A 22921-nucleotide genomic window follows, 5' to 3' on the forward strand; every position below is an offset into this window, starting at 1 on the left:
ATTGTCAGCCACGTCTGGCATGAAGGTATAAAGGCAATGAAGAATCCAGCTACTGTCATTCCAGTCTTGCTACGTCTGGAGAAAAAATAGAAGGCCCCTGAAGACAGTCCAGCATCCTTAACAGGTCAACCGAAGCCGGATTCAGTGATATCCCAGGCGGCACAGAAAAATCACGTAACCCTTCTGCGCCTCTTAATACTCCCCCTGATAAGCAAGGCAGATGCCTAGATAATACTGAGAAAAGATTTTCCTCTGGCAAGTCTTTTGATTAGTGCGGCGCATGCGTTGGCAATACTTGGCAGGTATGATCATCAGATGTGGTGTGACCTCTCACCATATCAGCTGCCTCAGGAGTCCAAGGTGGAAGCAAAGAAAATCTTGCAGGAAGGAGAGGTTACATCAGCTGAGAACGACTGCGCAATGGACATTGCTACAACGACTTTCCATTCGCTGGCAGGTGCAGCTGTTCATCGCTAAGGCTGGCTAACGGCGACATGGTTCTGGCCGGAGGTCCAAAACAAAATCCTGGACTTTCCGTTTGATGGGGAGGCATGATTTGGTAAACATATTGATGCCCTCCAAAACATCAAAAAGGAAACAGACCGCAAGATCCTTGGGAACCCTACAATATCGAAAGGTTCCTTTCCGTGGAGCCAGAGGAAGAAGTACTACAACCTACAGGGGTTCATACCAGCAGCAATGATATCCTTCTTATAATTCAACGCCTCAGTCTTATCGTCCATCTTACTATCAAAGACCAGGCCAGACCTCTTCTTTCTCTAGGTCTAACTCTAAAGGGAAACAATCGCCAGTGGTGTGACACCACTAAGTGGCAATAGCAGCGTTCTGGCTCTTCCTGCTGTACCTGGCAACAGATAACATCAGACAGTTGGATACTCAACATCATTCAATGTGGCCGTACGCTGGAGTTTGTACATCTTCCACGCCCCCTGCCGCCTTGCCTTCAAAACATCTGCGTCTTCAGTGGCTCGAAGTTCATCAGATGCTCCTCAAGGGAGCTGTAGAGCCAGTCGCCTTTTCTCAGAAGGGAGAGGGTTTCTACTCCAGATTTCTTTCTGGTCAAGAAGACGCTGAAGAAGTGGCGCCCCATTTTAGATTTCAGGGATCTAAACACCTATCTCATAACGCAATCCTTTCGGATGGTGTCTCTCCAGGACATTTTACATCTACTCAACCCTGGGGACTTTATGGCTACTCTCGATCTTGAGGATGCGTATTTTCACATACCCATTCATCCAGCCCACAGGAGGTTTCTACGGTTTACAGTAGCCAAGAGCCACTTTCAGTTCAAGGTTCTACCATTTGGACTTTGGTTAGCTCCGAGGATCTTTACCAAAGTGCTGGCGCCGGTGGCAGCCTTCCTCAGCTGCATTTTCAGATCTTCCCGTACCTGGAAGATTGGTTGCTGAAGGCCCCGTCCAGACAGGCAACGGAAGAAACAGTCGATGCATGCACGCGTCTGTTCAGCAATCTGGGCCTGACTCTCAGCAGGGAGAAGTCCTCTGTCCAAGAAAGTGCGATTCCTAGGGACCATCCTGGACACGTCTCTTAGCAAGGCTTCTCCATCCCTCGAAAGGCAATAGAAACCGATGTCCATGGCTCAACTGTTGAGAAGAAGAAAGTGTCTTTCAGTTCACCATTACAAATCCCTGCTAGGAGCAATTTCCTCTTGCATTCCTTTAATACCTCACTGCAGGTTGTGGATGCGTTCACTTCAGGAGCAGCTCGACCTACAATGGCGACAAGTGGACGGATCCTTCGAGAAGGTGCTGATCACTCCGGCTATGAAAAAGGCCGCCTTGTGGTGGACGAAGGAAGAGAATATATCCCAAGGTCTATCCTTTGTAATCAATCCAGCTCCTCAGGTAGAGACTACAGATGGCTCGCGGGAAGGCTGGAGCGCAGTGCTGCAGGACTTGCATGTAAGCGGTCATTGGTTGCCACAGCACCGCCTTCTCCATATCAATCTCCTGGAACTCGGGGCGATTAGTCGGGCTCTACGGGCCTTTCTTCCAAGGCTGCAGGGATCGGCGGTTCTCGTCCGCATGGACAACACCACAGCCATGCACTATATAAACAAAGAAGGGGGTACTAGATCTCTTCCGTTGTCACAGGAAGCCCAGAAGATTTGGGAGTGGACTATTCTTCACAGGATATCACTGAAGGCAGTGCATCTTCCAAGAGTACTAAAGGAAAAGGCGGACATGCTCAGTCAGCCACAAATGGGAACTGAACCAGACTGTCTTGCAGGACATTTTTCACCGGTGGGTCAGAACATCAATAGACCTCTTTGCCACCCCAGAGAACAAAAAATGCCAGTTTTACGCCAGCAAGCTACACCATCACGGATCGCTGGGGAATGCGCTTTCGATAGCCTGGTCAGGTGCATTTGTATACTCTTTCCCCCCCACCCCCCCCATTCCGTTGATACCCAGAAAGAACAAAACTGAGCCGTGCAGGATGGTCTTAATAGCTCCAGCTCCAGCTTGGCAGAGGCAGTTCTGGTTCACAGAACTTCACCTCTCCCTGGTCCCTCCACAGCTGCTACAGACTGTCCCAGACCTTCTCACGATGTCCCAGGGCCAGATCTGGCATCCGGACCCTCGCTCCTTACACCTATCAGCATGGTACCGGAGCAGCGAGAGTTTCTTTGGCTAGATCTCTCGGAGGAGATTAAGGAGGTGCTCTCTCAGGCTAGAGCTCCTTCTACTAACAAGACATACTGTTTAAAATGGAAGAGATTCTGCATCTGGTGACAGCAGGAGGATTTCGACTCTTTTTCATCTCAACCTCACCAAGTTCTTCCATATTTCATATCTTTGGCTAAAGCGGGGCTGGCTCATTCCTCCATTAAGGTTCATTTGGCAGCAGTTTCTCGCTATAGACTCACTGCATCTGGACCTTCTCTTTTTTCAGCCAGGATTGTCAAGCAGTTCCTCAAAGGCCTCTTTAGAGTCTTTCCTCCAGTGAGGCCTCTGCCTCCTATGTGGCATTTGAATCTGGTTCTCACCCAGCTGATGAAGCCCCCCTTTGAGCAGATTCATCGAGCAGATCTGAAATTCCTCTCTTGGAAGGTGGTGCTTCTCCTAGCTCTCACTTCTGCAAGAAGAATGGGTGAGTTACAGACTCTGAAGATCCAGGAACCCTTCCTACAATTCAAGAAAAATACAGTGATCCTAAGGACTTTAATTTAAATGAGCCGGTGATTCTTAAGGCTTTCTTTCCTCAGCCCTCTACGCCGGCAGAAAGAGCACTCCACTCTCTGGATGTGCAGAGATGTTTGAAGTTCTTTCTTGACCGTACTAAAGAATTCCGAAAATCTTCTCAACTGTTTAGTTTAGCATTCCCCGCAAGGGCTTGCCCCTGTCCAAGCAGGAGATTGCTCGGTGGGTGGCCAGTGCTATACGTTTTTGTCAATCAGCAGCGGGCAAACCCCTGGAGGGTAGAGTCCGAGCACATTCTACCTTGTCCATGGCTTCTTCTACGGCCCTCTTTGCTGGGGTCCAGATCAAAGATATCTGCAGGGCTGCAACTTGGAGCAGCATGCACACCTTCACAAGACATTACTGCCTGGAGGCCTCGACACAGGAAGACACGGCTGTAGGCCAGGCAGTCCTGAGGAACCTCTTCCATTGAGTGGTGAGCTTTCCTTTCTTTACTCCTTCCTTTCTTGTTGTTGGCACATTTTGATTTTGGATTAAAATGAGTATTTACTATTTATTCTTAAATGTTATTGCACTGTTTTTAATGTTCTTTTGCTTGATGCATTCTTTAAAAAAAGAGGAGAGGGAGACACAACAAGGAGAGCAAAATGTGCTTCTGACTGCTAGCTACTCTGATGTAAGCTATGGGAATCTGAAAGTTCCAATACTGGAGTAAGAAAACAAGTTACTTACCTGTAACTTTGGTTCTCCAGTATTGGTAACTCTCATAGATTCCCATGCGCCCACACTCCTCCCCTGGGAAAGCTCAGCTTTCAGCATATTCTGTTGTACTGTTACACAACAGCTACGAAAATCTGAGGCTCTGAGGTTCTCTCAGGAAGGTTTATGGGGGGAGGCTAATCTGATTGCATTATTTTGGTCTCTTATACAAAAAGAGGTGGCTATGCTACAAAATGAGATGAGGCCTAGGCCTTTTCTTCTCTTTTGTACCTACTGCTATGTTATTTTTTTATTTACCGAGAATCCCATTCCGATGGGGAATGATACAAGCTATGGGAATCTATGAAAGTTACCAATACTGGAGAACCAAAGTTACAGGTAAGTAACTTGTTTTCATCTGAGCTTCTCTCAGGAGGGTTCCAAGGGGTGAGGGTATTCTAATTGGTTCATTTTTTTGTGGTCTCTTTTACAAAAAGAGGTGGATAGGTTGCAAAAGGAGATTGGGCCTTGGCCTGAGTTCTGTTTTAGTGATGGTTTCTATTGCTTTTTTATGTATACCGGGGACTCCCATTCAACGGGGAATGATACAAGCATGGGAATCTATGAAAGTTTCTAACACTGGAGAACCAAAGTTACAGGTAAGTAACTTGTTTTCTTCACTTACCTGCACCAGGCCTGGCTTGGTTCTAGAAATAAAATAACTAAATATTTTTATACAATAAAATTGGTCTGAGTTCAGTCTTCGTGTAACATCATTTGCTGCCTGAGTGTGTCTAACAAATGCTCAACACTACCCTCTGATAAAGCCTTACTGCTCGCCCACACTAACACAAATGGAAAGTAAGGCGCTTTCTACTTTTACCTCTGTAAGCCTTTGGGGATCCGCTGGACTCTGTGCACACTATACCTCACTTTGGTATAGTGTATACAGAGCCAGCTTCCTACCAAAGGCAGTTGTCTTCTGGCTTCTGCTGCAGGGTGTCTTCTTTCTTAGGTCGTCACAGATCTGGGGGTCCTGGTCTGGGGGAGCCACCTAAATACTGAATTAAGGAGGCATTTTAGAAGAGTAGCAGGTAAGGCAAATAGGCTCCTTGCCTAGGATGACTAAACCCTCTATTATGCCACCCTCCTGCAGGTGGGGGCATAGATCCAGCCCTAATTTGAGGCGTCCCGCCCCCCCACCCCCTACTCAAGATTGCAAGAAATGAAGTGTGTGCCTCACCTCGCCTCTCCCACCTTAGGTGTGCCCACCACTACCAACCCCAACACTATCTTTTTGTGTTTTTTTTAATCTTTTTGCCCAAAGTGGGGGTGTAAGTCAGGGGCTGCCATCTGCTGCTAGCCCCAGGAAGGAGACTGATGCGTTTGAAATACTTCAGATTAAGGACTGCATGGGATGCATGATCGTGCCTGACCCTAATTGAATTGACAACAGCATAATTGGATCGGTTCTGTCCCTTTGGGCCCAAGATTAGTTATTTTACCTGGTGGAATGGATGTCTTACAGGAATTTTCACATTGAATGCCCCAAGTACCATCGATCCGCTCTGTCTTTTGGAGCCTGCGGGCCCAATCAAAACATCAGTACCATCCAGTTCAGGGTGGGGGGGAAGCTCACAAAGGCGGAAAGCATTTGAAGCTTCCCCTTCGTGAACCCTGCCCATCCTGGGGTAGGAGGCTTGGCACCTCATCCCAGGATGTGGATAGGATATATGTTTATAAAGCGCTCGATTGCCGTGGCGTCTTGGCGCTAGTGTATGTAAGAGAAAAGGACTATTACTAGGACTAGATGGATGAAAATAGCCATGTTTTCAGATCCTTCCTAAAAAGCTGCCGATTTGCTTGTAATCTCATGGCCATTGGCGTTTTGTTCCATAGTTTTGCTGCGCCGTTTGATAATGTCCTTCCTCCCCATCTTGCCCGCCTAATCTTAGCAATCTTAAGTAGGCCTAGGTTGGCAGATTTAAGTGCACGCGAAGGGATGTAAGGTAACGACATTCTTGAAATTTCCTCGGCACCACCACCGTGAAGTGCTTTGTGGACCAGGCATAAGGCCTTAAATTCCACCCGCTGCTGGATAGGAAGCCAGTGCAGTTATTTAATTCCTGCTGAAGTTGGTTGTCCTTTGGGAATATTCGAAAGCAGTCTTGCTGCTGCATTCTGTAAGGACTGAAGTTTCCTCATCTGAGTCTTATCAATGCTCAAAAAGAGGACATTGCAATAGTCTAGGTTTGACAAAAAGAGACCCACCATCACAGTCTTTTGTAGTTCCTGCGAGATAAAAGGAAAGATTTTTCTCAGTTTTTAATAGAAAGAAACAGGAAGAAGTGAGACTATTCACTTGTGCAGAAAAGTTCAACTGGTCATCGATCATGACCCCGAGAATCCTGACTTTCGGGACGGGACAAAGGCAATTCCCGGCCACCAGGAGTCCTTCCACAGGGACCGGCCATGGCCGAATTCCATCACTTCCGTTTTATCTGTTAATTTTTAGGAAGCTATGGTTCATCCAGGTCATGATCTCCGAAAGACACGCATGAAATCTGGCGTGCACTGTTTCACGCCCCCGAGAGCAGCAGGCTCTCGACCCAGAAGTCAAGAAACATGTCTGGTGGTGGCAGCTGAAAGCAGCCACTCAGCCTAGACACTAGTGGTAGGTCGTTTTTCAGGGGGCATCTCTAAGATTCCCTCTGTGTGCATTTTTCATTAATTCCCACAATTGCATCCGTGTGGGTTGAATGTGCTGAGGAGTTTGATCCCAAACTGCCCAGTCTTCAGTGTAGCCATTATGGTGCTGGGTAGTTGGTAATGACATACACCCAGCACCATATACTCTTAATGGCAGCACTGCACTTACAATGTCTAAGAACGAACTTAGACACTGTAGGGGTACAGGGCTCATGCACCTGTACTGTCACCACTGGTATAGTGCACCCAGCTAGAGGGGTGACTGATGTATGCCAGGGCAGTGGGATGTAGGCATGGCACACAGGAATGTGTGCCATGTCGACTCTTCACTTTGTTCTGCACCAAAACATGCAGCCTGGAAAGGCAGTGTGTGATTGTAGAGGTACAAGGCCTCTAAGGGTGGCACAATAAGTGCTGCAGCCCATAGGTGCCTTCTCTTGTCACAGTGCCCTGGGTACCTATGGTACCATTTACCAGAGACTGACCTGTGGCCAGAGATGCCAATTGGGTTTAGGCTTCAATGCAGTTTTTTGGTAAATAACATAGGCCCTGGGTACCTGGTTAGCAGGAGCCCAGGGCACACTCAGTCAAAGCACGTCAGCATTTCAGCAAAAAGTGGTGGCAGCCATGCAAAAAGAGGGCACTTTCTCACAGTGGGGGTTTATTGTGTGGAATTGTTCGGTACCAAACACTCATGTATTCAGTGAAGCCATCATGATGCTGGGCAACTAGAGTGGTCGAGTTCTTAGACCATGCTCTCCATGGCTTCACTGTCACAATATTAGGAAATAGAATGGGGCCAAATATTGTAGGGCCATATCTGCTTATGCAGATGTTTCCCCACCTGTATTATAGTGCACCCTGCCATAGGTGACGTGCCTTTGATGCAAGGCAGTGTTAGCTGGCATGGCACCCCAGGAAGGGTACTATGTCGAATTTGTAATTTTCCTCATAGGGGCATGCAGGCTGCAAGGGCAGTGGTACGGTCCCAGAGAGGGGGGTCCCAAGGGTCCCTCTTCAGCCCCCAGACCCTTGGTACCCAGGGTACCAGTTACTAGGAACGTAAAGGGTGCATAAGTACCAATTGGGACTGTCTTAGGGAAGGTGCACTGGCACGGAGCACCTGGTTAGGGACCCTGTGAACTGCATTTGAAACCACATCAAACTAGGCAAAAATTGGTTGGCTAACCATGCAAAAGAGGCACTTGCGCACACAGGCCTTCCAGCCCTAAGGCATGGTGAACTGTACTACATGTGTGGGCATTTCTATATGAGAAAATATCACCCTGTGATGTCTGTCAATTCTTAGATATCGCTAGTGAATAGGGATGCCATTTTAATTACATGTGCTGGACACTGATGAGAGTTCCCAAGCTACATGATGGCTTCAATGAAATCTGTGGTGTTTGGTACCAAGCACCTTGTACTAATAAACCCACACTAATTCCAGTGTTTTATTTATTAATACATTGACCCAGAGGGACCTTAGAGGTGCCCCTTGAAAACTACCAGCCTGTAGTGTGCGGACAGTCTGATGACCAGTCTGCCTCCACAGACGGGTTGCTGCCCCTGCAGGTGAGAGCCCACGCTCTGAGGGTAGAAACAGTGCCTGCTCTGGCCGAAGGTGTTGTCACCTTCCCTAAGCAGGATGGCTAATTATTCAGCATATCAAGGCAGGATGTTTCAAAGGCCTCGGCGTATGTGTGCCCCTCCCCACTAAAGTTCCATCATGTTGGTGATGGTAGAATTGGGAACTCTGACAGGGTTATGTCCACTTTCCCCAGGAAAGCCACCACTCTTAATTCCACTTGCTACCCCTACATTTAGTATTTAGGAGAGACCCTGGCACCAGGAAAGCAAATTGTGTTGACCTAAGGACACCGAAGAGCAAGAACTGAGGAGCAGCATCTGATTTGGCACCATCTCGCCCTGCCTGCTGCCTCCGACATTTATACCAGAGACGACTCGTCCTGCAGCTGCTCTACCTCCAAAAGCCTGAGTGGACTGCCAGCACTACAAGGAGCAACCAGCGTCTCCCGTGGAGTTGCGGAGCGACTTCTCTGTAGGCACCTATGAAGACCCGTGAGGACTCGACCTCCAGAAACCTGACACCTGAAAGCACCACTGCGCCCCTGCCCCGCAGCCCAAGTTGAAGTGGGCCAACTTTGCCAAAGAGGTCCTGAGACCCTCCAGAGTCGAACCCCACCTTGATTTTGTCCAGACTAAACTTCCAATCGTCACCTGCAGACTTTTTGATGGCCCCCTCAACCTAGTGTCTTGCTGCACAAAGCACTACTGCACCCAAGCCCCACTGCCTGCGAAGTTGACTAATTGTGTCCCTACGTGCCCAAGCATCTCAAGAACCCGAGCCCCCCTATGGGTTCAATCCAACCAGTCCCAGCTTTGCCCAAAACCCCTTCCCAATTAAACCAATGGGGCATCGACCTCGATTAACACCTCTGCACCCAGAGGCCTCCGAGACTACCACGGTGACCTGTTGGTGCTGCCTTGCACCATACTTAACCCCAGAAGTTTGATCCTGTAAGTCCCTGTTAAGTACCTGTATGCAGAAGGTTTTTCCCCATAGGATAACCATGCATTAGAGACAATACAAGTAGATTTACCTGTTTTCTTCAAAACTGCTCTTTAAAATAGTACTTTCCCAATTAGGAAGTTCCTGGCGTCAAATTATATAAAAATGCATGTTAGTTTTCTATATTGGGGTGGATCTCTGTGTGTGCATCATTTATTGACTGTGTACAACAAATGTGTAACACGCCTCCTTGATAAGCCTAAGGCTACTCGACCAAACTACCACAAAAAGAGCACCTTGGGATTAGGGCAAGCCTCTGTCCACTCATAATGGATACCTGGACTCTACACAGTAAGCCTCTTTTTGGTATATTTTAAAAAGCCATCTTTCTACAGTCTATAATTTTTGCATCGTTCTACTGTCGTTCTTGTGGAGTCAGTCGAATGAATGGTCCTGGAGTCAGGGTAGCACCTAAATGCTGAATGTAGGGGCATAAAGGGTAGTCAAGTGTTGTAGGCATTGGGCTACTTTCCCTTGGGGGCACTGTACCCCCTATATGACTACTTCTGATGGGAGTGGGCATAACCCTGTCCCAGTTTTGTAAATTCCACCAAAGCAAGATGGTGGAATTCTTTTGTGGAGTACATCAGATTGCCCACCTTTAGGGTGTGACTTTCCTGTTGGTGCAACATGCCTACTGCATAGCTATTTCCCCCCTGTCCTGCTGCCAAATTGGACTCGGATGGCTTCTCCCATGTCTGTGGGAAGCTGGGGTCAGCTTTCAAGGCTGCAGGGCCTTTCAAGCTCCTGACCTTGATGTATTCAGTCACTAGCCATCCTGCTGGAGGTGGTGTGAACACCTTCCTCGGGAGCAGGCATTGTTTTTAGCCTCGGAGAGTGGGCTCTCACCTGTAGGGGGTCAGAAACCTCTCCCTGGTCACAAGCTGAATGATTTCAGTCAGCCAGCACACTAGATGGTGGTAGGGTTTTCAGGGGGCACCTCGAAGGTGCCCTCTGGATGCATGTCCGAATACATCTTGTATTGGCAGCGGTACAGTTTTATTAAGACTAGGTGTTTGATACTGTAAAGCCATCATGAAGCGGGGCAATTTGTCATGACCAGTGCTCATTACATATACTTCAGATTGTGTCCCTGTTCACTTGTACCATCTAGTATTTGAACTAGACAGCACAGGGGCATTTCGGCTTATGCAAATCTGCCCTCGCGTGTAATATATGCGCCCTGCCTTAGGGCTTCAAGGCCTGCTGTAATGGTGACTTCTACATATTCTGTGCCTTTGGCATGTTAAGCAGTGAGTGTGCCATGTTATCTGAAAGAAACACGTTGGTTAGATTCCTCACCTTAGAATATCCCTAGGCGTCAGGCTGGATCCGGAAAGATATTTAGTCAGCAATACCCCTTGCGCGTCGCTAGGCGTCTGCGGCTCCGCGTCCGTCGTCTGCGTCGTGCGCCGGAATGACGTCGTCTTGAGTACTTAGATGCTGCCCTCGCACGCTGACGTCAGTTCTTATTTTTTCTGCGCCAGACCGCGCCGATCCGGGAAGAGCTTACCCCTTAGTCAATTTTTGGCTAAAATTTTTTGACTCTTTTTGCCGTTTGTCGACTCGACTCTGGTGCCGGTAGGATGCCTGGATTTAAGGCCTGTGACGCCTGTCATCGGATGACGGATCACCATCGCTGGTGCCTTTACTGCCTGGGGGCCGACCACGACGCGGAGTCGTGCCCCGACTGTCAGGCCTTGACCTCGAAGGTGGGAGTGGTTGTGAGAAAGTGGCTCTGTATATACTGTTCCCTAATAGGTACAGGGTGTACAGAGTCCACAGTCCCCCAGGGGCTGATAGAGGTTAAAGTTAGGTATGACCTTACTCTCTAAAGTGGTAGCTTGGTCGAGCAGTAAGGCAGTACCAGAGGACAGTGTAAAGCATTTGTTGTACACGCTCAGTCAGCAAATGGTCTCACACACTCAATAACTGAACTCTAGGCCAATGGTTTATATATATAAAATATATGCTTGTTTTATTTTTAGAACCACAAAGGGAATCAAAATATACTTTCTCAGAATGAGAGGTTGAATATAAATACTTTTGCAATAAGCAATGGATTTTTGTAAATAGTCAGTTGGTTGCAATAAACAATCCTATTTCCTAAACATAACAATGCATTGAGCTCAATGGTAAATTCAGGTTATTTGTAATAAATTACTTTTCAGATTACTTTTGGAATTCCAGGTCTGGTTCCTAGATCCAGCCCTGGGACAATCTTCAGAATCAAGTGGTGAAAGGCGACTTAATTACTGTACTGATTTTTAAATAATATTTAGCTATTTCAAAAGTTAGCACTTAGAAAATATTTCAAAGAAAACATTCAATGGATCTCTGGCAAGAAATTCAAGTTGCAGGTAGAGTACTTTATCGTTACTTTTGTAATCCAGGTCTGGGTACCTAGACTCAGCACTGGGGTCTTTATCAGAAACAGGTAAGCAATTACGTTTGCAGAAATTGTACGATTTTAAAAGAATATTTGCAGATTGCAGAAATCAATACTTAGACGAAATTTCACAGAAAAGCAGTCAATGGTTTCCTATGGAAGAAAAAAGAGTTACAGGTAAGTGTAGTTGTGGGTACTTTTCAGAGTCAGTGCTGAGCACCAAGATCCAGCACTGGGAGTTCACCTAAGAGCAGGTGAGTAAATTCGTTTTTGGTACTCGGCTGATTTTTGGTGAATATTTTGAGTTTTGAAAAGTTCACACTTAGAAGAATTTCCAAGAAAAAGCCAGCCAATGTTACCCTATGAGAAAAATGAAGATCGCGGTTTAAGGGTAAGTTCTCGACTGGCAGAGTTGAAGTTCTGGGCATAGACTCAGGGGTCTCCCAGTGTCAGGTAGGTACAGTTAGTTCACCCTCAGCGGTTTCAGGACGGCCGGGTGCAGAGAGAGTTAGGCCCAATGTTATCCTATGAGGGATAGGGGGGGCCTTGGTTGGTGGCTGCTGTCTGGCAAGCCACGCGGCTGTGGGAGCTGGGCTCCTGGTCACTTACTCAGGGCAAGTGGGGGAGTAGGTTAGAGTAGCGTTTTCACTGCCAGGGCCACTCGGGCGGCTGGCTGCAGGGTGCTTTTAAGCCGTCGGGCGCTCAATTGATTTCTATGGGAAATCTCCGGTTTGGAAAAAGACTGCAGGCTCGGGGACGAGGACTCTTCGGGTGCCACCACCACTTCGAGGGGTAAGTTTGGTAGTTGAAGGATGGGTAGGTACCCCCGGATTGGGCACAGAGGGCCGTGGGGCGCTGGGTGCAGGGGTGCCTTTTGATGTCGGAAATCTTACCCTCTTGTTGATCGCGGTTGGGGTGGCACTCTGTTCTGAGGCTGCAAGCTTCTTCAGGATAGTCGAGCGGGGACCTTGGGTGCCGGACTCGGGGTCACAGTCGCCGTGGGGTCGTCCTCGTGGGTTTAGTTCACTCCGGCACCGGCCGGGCTTGGTGGGTGCAGAGTGGGCTGGGATCGAGGTTCCGGGCTGCTGCCAGGGGTGAAAGGTAGGTTTTGAGTAGAGCCTCTACTAATGGGAGTCCCAGGGAATCAGAGTTTAAAGGTAGCCAGGTCCTCCAGGGTTTCTGAGGTTGCTGGCCACAAGAGATGCCGCGCTGGAGCAGGAGCAGGTTCGAGGGTCGACAGGCCGGTAGGGCTGGGGCCAAAGCAGTTGGTGTCTTCCTCTTTTTAGCAGCTGCAGGGCAGGTCTTTGTTATTCTTGCTCTTCTTGTAGTTTCGGATCTGGGGAAGGAAGGTTCAGGGTGCCCCTAAATACTAGATTTAGGGGCGTTACAGGTAGGTGAAGGCCAGGGACCAATGGGTCCTTGTCCTGGGGTGGGTACACCCCCTATCCTGCCTCTCTCCTGTGGGAGGGGGGCAGTAGCCTAATCCTGATTGGGTAGGGCTTCCCATCTTCAAAATGGCGAGAGCCCGGGGATGTGCTTCACCTCGCCTCCCCCACCGGAGGGGTGGGGTTGGCAGGCTGGCACATTCCTTGTCCTTGTATGGGGTTTCCGGCCAAGCTTCCCACCAGAGTGGGGGGTTGCAGTGGCCTGGGGAAACTCCTAGAGGCGGCAGGCCTTTGAAGCTTCCCTTTGCTCATCCTGGGGGAGGAGATTTATCACCTCACCCAGGATGTGCATTGTTGCAGGCCCGGGAGAGCAGGGGCTCTCCCACCCAGGGGTCCAGCAACGTGTCTGCTGTGTGGCAGCCTGGGCAGCCTCAGAGCAGACGTGGATTGTAGGTTAGTTGTAAGGGGGCATCTCCAAGATGCCCTCTGGGGTGCTTGGTACATTAAATCTCACACTGGCATCAGTGTGGGTTTAATGTGCTGAGAAGTTTGATACCAAACTTCCCAGTCTTTAGTGTTGCCATTATGGTGCTGTGGAGCTCGTGTTTGACGAGCTCTCAGCACCATGTACTCTTAAATGGCAGCACTGCACTTCCAGTGCCCAGGAATGGACCTGGGTACTGTAGGGGCACAGGGCTCCTGCTCCTGTGCCCACACCATGGGCATAAGGCACCCAGCCAGAGGGGTGGCTGACATATGCCTTGGCAGTGTGGGTGTTGGGCATGGCACACAGATGTGTGCGATGTCGACTCTTCATTTTGTCCTGCACCCAGACACTCAGCCTGCAAAGGCAGTGTGTGTGTGTAAGGGTACAGGGCCCCTAAGGGTGGCTGGCACAATGAGTGCTGCAGCCCTTAGGGGCCTTCCCTGGTCACAAGGCCCTGGGTACCTAGGGTACCATTTACTAGGGGCTGACAAGTGGCCAGGGTTTGCCAATTTGGAGTTTGTGTGTTTTAAGGAAGGAACATAGGCCCTGGGCGACTGATTGGCAGGAGTCCAGGGTACACTCAGTCAAAGTACATTCAGCAATTTAGCAAAAAGTGGGGGCATACCATGCAAGAAAGATGGCACTTTCTCACAGCGGTCCCGTAAGCTTCTCGAGCTCCGGCAATCGGCTCCGCGCCGCTCGCGGTTCAGGAGGAGGTCCAAGGACCGGTCGCGGAGCCGCAGTCTTCATCATCGCTCGTCGGGCTCGAAGTCTTCAGGTAAGTCGAAGCGATCCAAGAAGTCCAAGAGGCGACACCGCTCTTCGGACTCCCCTCGCCGGTCGTGCGACTCTGCGGAGGGTCAGGGTGGTCCTACCCCCGCGACTCCGCCGAAGCCGCGTCCGTCTCCATACCCACTGGTCCCTGCGGTCTTTGAACACCGCTTGCCTCTTGGACTGCTTCTCCCACTCTCTGTGGGATACAGTGGAGGACGTGCTGCCACTGTGTCCGGTGGAGGCCCGGACACGTCTCTCCCAGGCACTTGCTGACGGGCGAGATGCAGCGCGACATGCCATACGGTGTGGACTTGACACCACGGACTCGCTGGGTAGGGCGATTTCCACCATGGTGGCGCTCCGGCGCCACGCCTGGCTGAGGTCCACGTCTTTTTCGGGGGATGTCCAGAGTACCCTCATGGATATGCCCTTTGATGGCACTCGCCTTTTTGGTGAGCAGGCGGATAGTGCGCTGGCTCCTTTTAAGGACTCCCGGGCTACGGCCACGTCCTTGGGTCTCTCGGCCCCACGGCCGCACGCTACCGCCTTTCGCCCCTTTCGTGGCCAAGGAAGGGGCGCCTCCTCACGTCAGCCTAGCCACCGGCCGCAGAACCAACCTGCATGCGGTCGCGGACGTGGGTTCTGCCGTGGCGGTTCTAGAGGACAACGCGCCAGTCAGTCCACATCCACCCCGGCAGCATCCGCCTCAAAGCCTTCCTAGTCCGAGCTTACAGGCCCATTCCACAGCAGTGGGCGGCAGAGTTCGCCATCACCTCCTCCACTGGCGCTCCATCACTTCAGACAGGTGGGTGCTGCAAATCGTCCGAAGGGGCTATTCCCTCCCCTTCGAGACCACCCCTCCAGCCATGCCACCGCAGTGCCACCGTATATCGGAGGATCACTTGAATCTTCTGCGGGAGGAAGTTACGGCCCTCTTGGCCAAAGAGGCCGTCTAGCGCGTTCCTGGTCCAGAAGTAGGCCGTGGTTGCTATTCCAACTACTTTCTGGTTCCCAAGAAGGGCAAAGGGGGCCTACGCCCTATCTTGGACCTCAGGAGCGTCAACACCTTCCTCCGGAAAGAACGGTTCAAGATGCTCACTTTAGCTCAGGTTCTGGCTGCCCTCGTCCCTGGAGACTGGATGGTAGCGTTCGACTTGCAGGACGCCTATTTTCACATCCCCGTCCTGCCGGCCCACCGGCGTTACCTGCGGTTCACGGTGGGTCAGGAGCCCCTCGGGTGTTCACGAAAGTGATGGCGGTGGTCGCAGCTCATCTGCGCAGATCAGGGGTTCCAGTCTTCCCCTATCTCGACGACTGGCTGTTGAAGGCGGGCTCGCCCCAGCAAGTCGTCTCCCACCTCCAGACTACGGCCGACCTCCTGCATTTGCTGGGGTTTTCCATCAACTTGCCGAAGTCACACTTGAGTCCCTCCCAGAAGCTCCTTCATCGGAGCGGTTCTCGATTCGGCGCAGTTCCGGGCTTATCCTCCGGAACAGCGGGTCCGGGCTATTCAGGCTCGGATTCCTATCTTTCGGCCTCTATCCTGGGTTTCGGTCACGTTGGTGCTGCGGCTTCTGGGGCTGATATCCTCCTGCATCCTGTTGGTGCATTGCGCCAGGTGGCGAATGCGGGCTCTGCAGTGGGACCTGAAGTTTCAGTGGGCCCAGCATCGAGGCAACCTGTCAGACCATGTCTTGATCTCGGAGGGCACTGCGAAACAGTTGCAGTGGTGGCTCACGGTGGCTCACGGTGGGTCAGCGGCAGATCGCTCTCCCTACCCCAACCGGAGCACGTAGTAGTGACGGATGCATCCCTCCTGGGATGGGGGGGGCCACATGGGAGAGGCGGAGATCAGAGGACTCTGGTCTCCGGCGGAGTCTCACCTCCATATCAACCTTTTGGAGCTGAGAGTGATCCGGCTTGCACTGAAAGCCTTCCTTCCCTCTGTCCGGGGAAGTGTCATGCAGGTGTTCACGGACAACTCCACCGCCATGTGGTATTGCAACAAACAGGGCGGGGTGGGGTTGTGGACCCTTTGTCATGAGGCTCTGCGCCTCTTGACATGGCTGGAACACCAGGGCATCTCCCTGGTGGTTCAACATCTGGCGGGCTCTCTGGAATTTCCAAGGCAGCACTCGTTCGGAGACTCTTTTCGTCACGAGTGGAGTTGCGGTCTGTTGTACGCCTTTCCTCTATACCACTTCTGCCCAGAGTGCTGAAGAAGATCAGGCACGACCGGGCCCAAGTTATCTTAGTGGCTCCGGATTGGGCACGAAGGTTCTGGTATCCCGAGCTACTCAGTAGGTCCATCGATCTCCCGATACGACTGCCTCTTCAGGAGGCCCTTCTGTCGCAGCAGCAGGGGACGATCCTCCACCCGAACCTGCCCAGCCTCCACCTCCATGCGTGGAGATTGAGCGGCGGCAGTTGATGCCATTTGACTTGCCTCCTGAAGTCTGTGATATCATTCTGGCAGCCAGGCGTCCCTCCACAAAGACGGTATACGCCTGCCGGTGGAACAAATTTGTGGCATGGTGCACAGCAAAGGCTGTGGATCCCCTTTCCGCCCCTCTTTCTGAGGTTCTCCTCTTTCTTTGGCCCAGCAGGGCTCTGCTCTGGGCACCTTGAAGGGTTATCTTGCTGCAATCTCTGCCTTCTTACGGCTTCCTGATCAGCCTTCTCTCATCAAGTCCCCTGTTTCACGTTTTCTCAAAGGCATTACTCACACGTTCCCTCCTGTCCCCTTCGTAATGCCTCAGTGGGACTTGAACCTTGTTCTGACCTTTCTGATGTGCGCTCCTTTTGAGCCTCTTCACAATTGTCCCATTCGTCTTCTGACCCTGAAGACTGCTTTCCTGGTAGCTATTACCTCGGCTAGACGGGTGAGTGAGCTCCAGGCTTTGTCATCTAAGCCTCCCTTTATTTCTGTTCATCCGGACAAGGTTGTCCTCCGGCCTCGTCCTTCTTTCCTACCGAAAGTGGTGACCCCATTTCATCTCGGGCAATCTGTCGCGTTGCCCACCTTCTTTCCGCATCCTTCAAAAGAGGAAGAGAGGCTCCACCTTCTGGACCCAAAAAGGGCGCTGTCCTTTTATTTGGACCGCACCAAACCGTTCTGGATCGACGACCAACTTTTTGTTGGATACGTAGGAGCTAAGAAGGGGAAAGCGGTACACAAACGGACCATCTCGAGGTGGGTTGTGTTGTGTATTAAAATTTACTCCTTGGCAAAAAAGGACCCTCCTGTTGGGTTGAGGGCCGATTCCACCTGGGCCACAGCGGCTACTACTGCCCTGGGCTGGGGAGTTCCCTTGCGGGACATCTGTCAGGCGGCGACGTGGGCTTCACTGCACACGTTTGCCAAGCACTATTGCCTGGACAGCCAAGTCCGGAGAGACTGCTTCTTTGGCCGTTCTGTTCTCCAGGACTTTCTGGTGTGATCTTGGTTCGCAGACCCACCACCGGGGTTGGTATTGCTGGGGTACCTATTCTAAGGTGAGGAATCTAACTAACGTGTTTCTTTCAGATGAACAAGTTTCTTACCTTCGGTAACGATGTATCTGTAAGAAACATTAGTTAGTTAGATTCCTCACCGACCCACCCATCCTCCCCGTTCTGCGAACTGACATCTAGGGTTAAGGCTATCCTTTTCAGGGCCCTAGATTTTTTAGGCACCAGTGTCGGTCTCTTGCATGGCTCTGCGTTCCTGGCGCTGAAAGCTATGTACAAGAACTGACGTCAGCGCGCGAGGGCGGCGTCTAAGTACTCCGACGTCATTCCAGCGCACGACGCCGACAACGCCTAGCGGCGCGCAAGGGGTATTGCTGACGAAAAATCTTTCCGCGTCCAGCCTGACGCCTGGGGATATTCTAAGGTGAGGAATCTAACTGTTTCTTACAGATACATAGTTACCGAAGGTAAGTAACTTGTTCTTCACTCCTGGTTTGCACCATGACACTGTCTGCAGTGGCAGGCAGCATGCAATTCGTATGGGGGGGGGGGGTCCCCTTAGGCTCACATCCATGCTGCTGTTCTTCAGGACCATCTTTGGTACCCATGCCCTTGGTACCATGTGTACCACTTACTAGGGACTGTTCAGTTCTGCCAAAGTATCCCCAAGTTGTGTTAAAATGAGAACATTTTACTTTGCTTTAGGTAACTGGCACTGGGGTATGATTAGCAGGGACCCAGTACATACAAGTTGAAAAACATCAGTGGCAAAATGTGTGGAGACCCTAACAAAAGGGGGCTCTTTCCTACACTAAACCTAAAAAAATCTAATTGGAATATACAGACCCTGTATTGCAATCGATACGAAGTCAAATGTTCACCCACTGTCCCTTCACCCAAAGTAACAGGAATGCCTATTCTTCTCTGGAGACGGGGTGTTGGTTTTGTTAGATTCCTGGTGTCAAGGCAGTGACTGGAGGCCCTCCAGTCTAGTCGCGACTGGGCTAGCTGTTGGAGGATAGTGGCAACTCGGGGTGCTAATATCTTCAAATGGCACAAAAGGGGTGGTTTCCTTTATTTCCTAGCCCAGTATTTGGTATAGAGTCACTAAAAGCAGGGTACAAACACTGACTGGGCTACCTACTACTGGTCCAGGGCAAGCATGGGTAAGCTGGAGCAGCGGCCAAGGGTTTAAGTGGGAGGTTCTTCGACAGGGCAATCTTTGCTAGCTGCAGATGGTATGCGGAAGCACCCACAGGCTCCCACAATAGGTATTGGGTCAGGGATGAAAGTCTACTGAAATGACAGGACAGGCCTCCCCTGTTTCCCATATTGATTGCATGTGCCTGGGTTTTCATTGTGATTGTAAATGGCTGCCTTTCCACAGTCCTCGCAGGTAGCTGGTTCACTGCTGTGGTACTGCAGAATCCTCTACCCGGTGAGTTGAATCCAAGCTCCTGTCACACTGGCAAATCTGTCCTTCCCATAAACGCCTTCTCAAGCGCAGACCCTGATCCAGAGTCTGGCGCTGAATAGCAGTCCAAGGGGTTCCACTTCTGGATCTGTTCATTCAGCCACACTGATGTGGCTGCTCAGAAAAAAGTGAAGTCTTTGACAATCCAGTTATGGAAGTCAGTATTTTATTATTCCTTGATTGACAGGCTGATCCAGCCCAGGTCTGCTGTTAAATCCTGGGCGCCCTCCAAACCTGGGGGTGTTTTTTTTTTTCTTCATGTTCGCTGCATGATGAAAGCCTGCTGCTCTTCCTGTCTCTTTGTAACTGTGTCTGTGTAGAGAAGAAAGTTAATTCAAGCCCTGGAGACCATGGCCATCACAAAGCAGAAGTAAAGTATGACCTAAACGCAGATAGGAGCTTGTTCCTATCCTAACCGATCATACTTCGACGAAGGGGTACAGGGGATTTGGACTGTCGACCAGAACAGATTCCTGCTCTGTTTACATTATGTACGGTCTCACTTATCTGTCCTCACCCAGTGGAAACACTCGCTGTTAACCGACATCCCAAACATGATGGCTCCAGAAAGAGCCTATGTAGAGGAGCATGCACAGACTTTAGCAAGAGGGAAGCTTGTAGTTATCCCCTCCTTGGACTACTAATGCTCCCACCCAGTCTACCATAGCCTGGGGAGAGGGAGATCTGTAGCCACTCTGGAAAAGAGGGGTGTGCTTTTTATACCCCTTTGACATCCGAGTCCTGCTTTAAGGCCACAGTCCATATTAAGTCAGACCCTCAGTTGACATTCACGCCTGTCCTGTTCACTGAGGTTAGAAAAAAGGGTACAACAACTCTCCAGTGACTTGCTAGAAAAGACGGAAGCTTGCTTTTCAGAGCCATGTCTGTTCCAACACACCTATTCCAACACATCGTGATTCCACTCAGAACTGATTTGCATGGTGATTAAAAAAGCTGTGTGTGTTCAACGGGTACCTAAATGTTTCTCCTTGCCTTGCAGTGATGGACGGTTCCTTGCCAACCTCCCTTAAGCACATTATCAGTAATGCAGAGTATTATGGGCCTTCACTGTTTCTGCTTGGTGAGTTTCCTAAATACATGAAGTTTGCTTGCTCTTTAATGGATTGAGGAGGGGATTAGCTGGAGGTGTTTGTGTGGGGTTGGCAGGGGGTGGTAGGGAGAGTGCTGCTGTATCATTTACTAACGTGTGAGCTATTTTCCTTGTTCTTTCTATATCTTTGACTGTAGCAACTGAAGTAGTGACTGTTTTCGTCTTCCAAGAGCCGTCTCTTCTGTCCTCGCTGCAAGACAACGGTCTGACAGATGTGATGCTTCATGCCCTCTTGATTAAAGACGTGAGTTTCTTGTGTCTGCCCTCAAGGGCTGCCTTGTTGCATCTCCAGGTAGAAGTTCCTGACCAGGCCAAAACACTGCTAATTTATATTTGGAAAGCAGTTGCCATGGACTTATTCTCACAAGTGTAGATGTGCACTAGTAGTAGTAGTAGTTTAATAGTTGGCTTGCTTAATTTCACATGACTCGTTCCCTTCACTTTTTAGGTTCCTGCTACGCGTGAAGTTTTGGGGTCTTTGCCGAATGTTTTTAGTGCCTTGTGCCTCAATGCTCGTGGTCTGCAATCGTTTGTACAGTGCCAGCCCTTTGAGCGCCTTTTTAAGGTGCTTCTGTCGCCTGACTATTTGCCGGCCATGAGGAGGCGGAGAAGTTCCGATCCCCTGGGTAAGCTGCTTGTTTGAGGTTTGTGTGTAAAAGATTTAATTGGCTCATATTTCAGAAAAGTCATTCTAGCTGGTGTTCTTGATCACTTAACCTTTGTTTGCAGATGGGGCACTGTCCATGGATTGCTTAATATCCTGCTCTGTCTGAACTTTTGCCCCTTCATTTAATGTCTTCTTTGTTGTGCAGGTGATACAGCATCTAACCTGGGAAGTGCTGTTGATGAACTCATGAGACATCAACCTACATTGAAAACTGATGCTACCACTGCAATCATCAAGGTACTGTGGTAGAGGGCCTTTAGTACCTTTTGAACATGCTGGTTGTCAGTGCTGGAAAATAACTGTTCTACAGTTTAGCAACCTTTTGCGTTCTCAGCTTCTGAGTAGTGCAGATTACCTTGCATCCTTATTTTCTATCTAGCTGTTCTCTTGGTGTGGTAGCCCTCACTTTGCTATCTAATCCAGTTACCAATCTTTTGTCCTTGGTAGACTTAAACTTTTAAGATTCTGTAGGAAATGTATCGATGTGACCTTGCTACATGATTGAGGAGATGTCAACACAGTGTGAGCTTACACAGTTTGAGATTAAATTTGTGCTTGCTGTTTAGCTGCACACGGCTTCTACTCCTTTTCACTTTATTAATACTCCTTTTCTATTATGTAGCTGCTTGAAGAGATCTGCAACCTTGGAAGAGACCCTAAATATATCTGTCAGAAACCGTCAATTCAGAAGGCAGACGGTACTGCAACTGCACCTCCGCCACGCTCCAACCATGCTGCTGAGGAAGCTTCCAGTGAAGATGAAGAGGAGGAGGAGGTACAGGCCATGCAGACCTTCAGCGCCAACCAGCAGAGTGAGCCAGAACCAAGCCCTCAGTAAGTATTTGTACCTGAGCAGCACACGTTTGTTTGTTTTCTAATTACCTCTTGATATTTGGTAGTCCACTAAAATTGAAATACAACATGTAGGACGATACCTAGGTATGTTCGTAGCATGCATGGCTCTATATGCACATGCTCTGCATACTTTTGCCATCTAGTGTTGTGCTCTGACATTTGCAAGTTTTTCTTCGAAGAAGGCTTTAGAATTGAGAGATGTGCCTTGACTCCTTCCTTTATTCATGTGCGTGGGCACCAACCACATCTTAAAAGGGATGTTTGAGGCATGTGTGCTGTAGATACACATGCTTTGAACAATCCTGCTTGGAGAAAGTGCCCTCTTTCTGCATGGTAGCCCCCACTTTTTGCTGAACTGCTGATGTGCTTTGACTGTGTGCCCTGGACTCCTACCAGTCAGGTACGCAGGGCCTATTTTCTTTCGCTAAACCTGCATTTAAAACAAAATCCAATTGGCATCTCTGGTCACAGGTCACCCCCTGGTAAATAGTACCACAGGTACCCAGGGCACTGTGACCAGGGAAGACCTCTTAGGGCTGCAGTGCTTATTGAGCCACCCATAGAGGTTCTGTACCTTAACACACACACAGTCTTTACAGTCTGCGTGTCTTGGTGCAGAACAAAGTGAAGAGTCGACATGGCACACATCTCTGTATGCCGTGCCTACAAACCAGTGCCGTGGCATAGATCAGTCACCCCTCTAGCTAGGGGCCCTATACCAGTGGTGAGGGTACAAGTGCATGAGCCCTGTACCCCTACAGTATCAAATTCCGTTCTTAGACGTTGTAAGTACAGTGCTGCCATTAAGAGTTTATGGTGCTGGGAGTTTCATTACCAACTCCCTAGCACCATAATAAGCGTCAATACGTTTTTTTGCTCTAGATTCTTCCATGTTCCAGGAAGTCGAGGCGGCCAACATCTTTTTGGCACTGTTGGCACTTTCTATTTGTTTTTGTGTGTGCAAGTGACGCGTGAAGCTTGTCTAGCATTGAGGACCACTGCATTTTTTCTAAAGTACATTTTACCTACCTGTACCAAGGCCTGCTTGTTGTAGGAAGCTGGGTTACTATTACAGTAACCCCCCACCCCCACTCAATTTCTGCTAGATTTCTGATGCCCTTTAACTTGCTGTTTCCTGTCAAT

General features: G+C 49.8%; 1 protein-coding gene across 5 annotated transcripts in view; it reads left to right on the forward strand.

Moving 5' to 3' along the window:
* HUWE1 (HECT, UBA and WWE domain containing E3 ubiquitin protein ligase 1) overlaps positions 1–22921 on the forward strand; it is a 1878220-nt gene that overhangs the window by 324672 nt on the left and 1530627 nt on the right. For all 5 annotated transcript variants that reach the window (XM_085629865.1, XM_085629862.1, XM_085629866.1 and 2 more), the window contains 5 exons: positions 20146–20226; positions 20394–20500; positions 20705–20882; positions 21069–21160; positions 21546–21757. In XM_085629865.1, coding sequence (XP_085485991.1) covers positions 20146–20226; positions 20394–20500; positions 20705–20882; positions 21069–21160; positions 21546–21757 — 670 coding nt within the window. The remainder of the gene's footprint in view (positions 1–20145; positions 20227–20393; positions 20501–20704; positions 20883–21068; positions 21161–21545; positions 21758–22921) is intronic.

Source organism: Triturus cristatus, chromosome 10, assembly GCF_964204655.1.
Source record: "Triturus cristatus chromosome 10, aTriCri1.1, whole genome shotgun sequence".
Taxonomy (NCBI): Eukaryota; Metazoa; Chordata; class Amphibia; order Caudata; family Salamandridae; genus Triturus; species Triturus cristatus.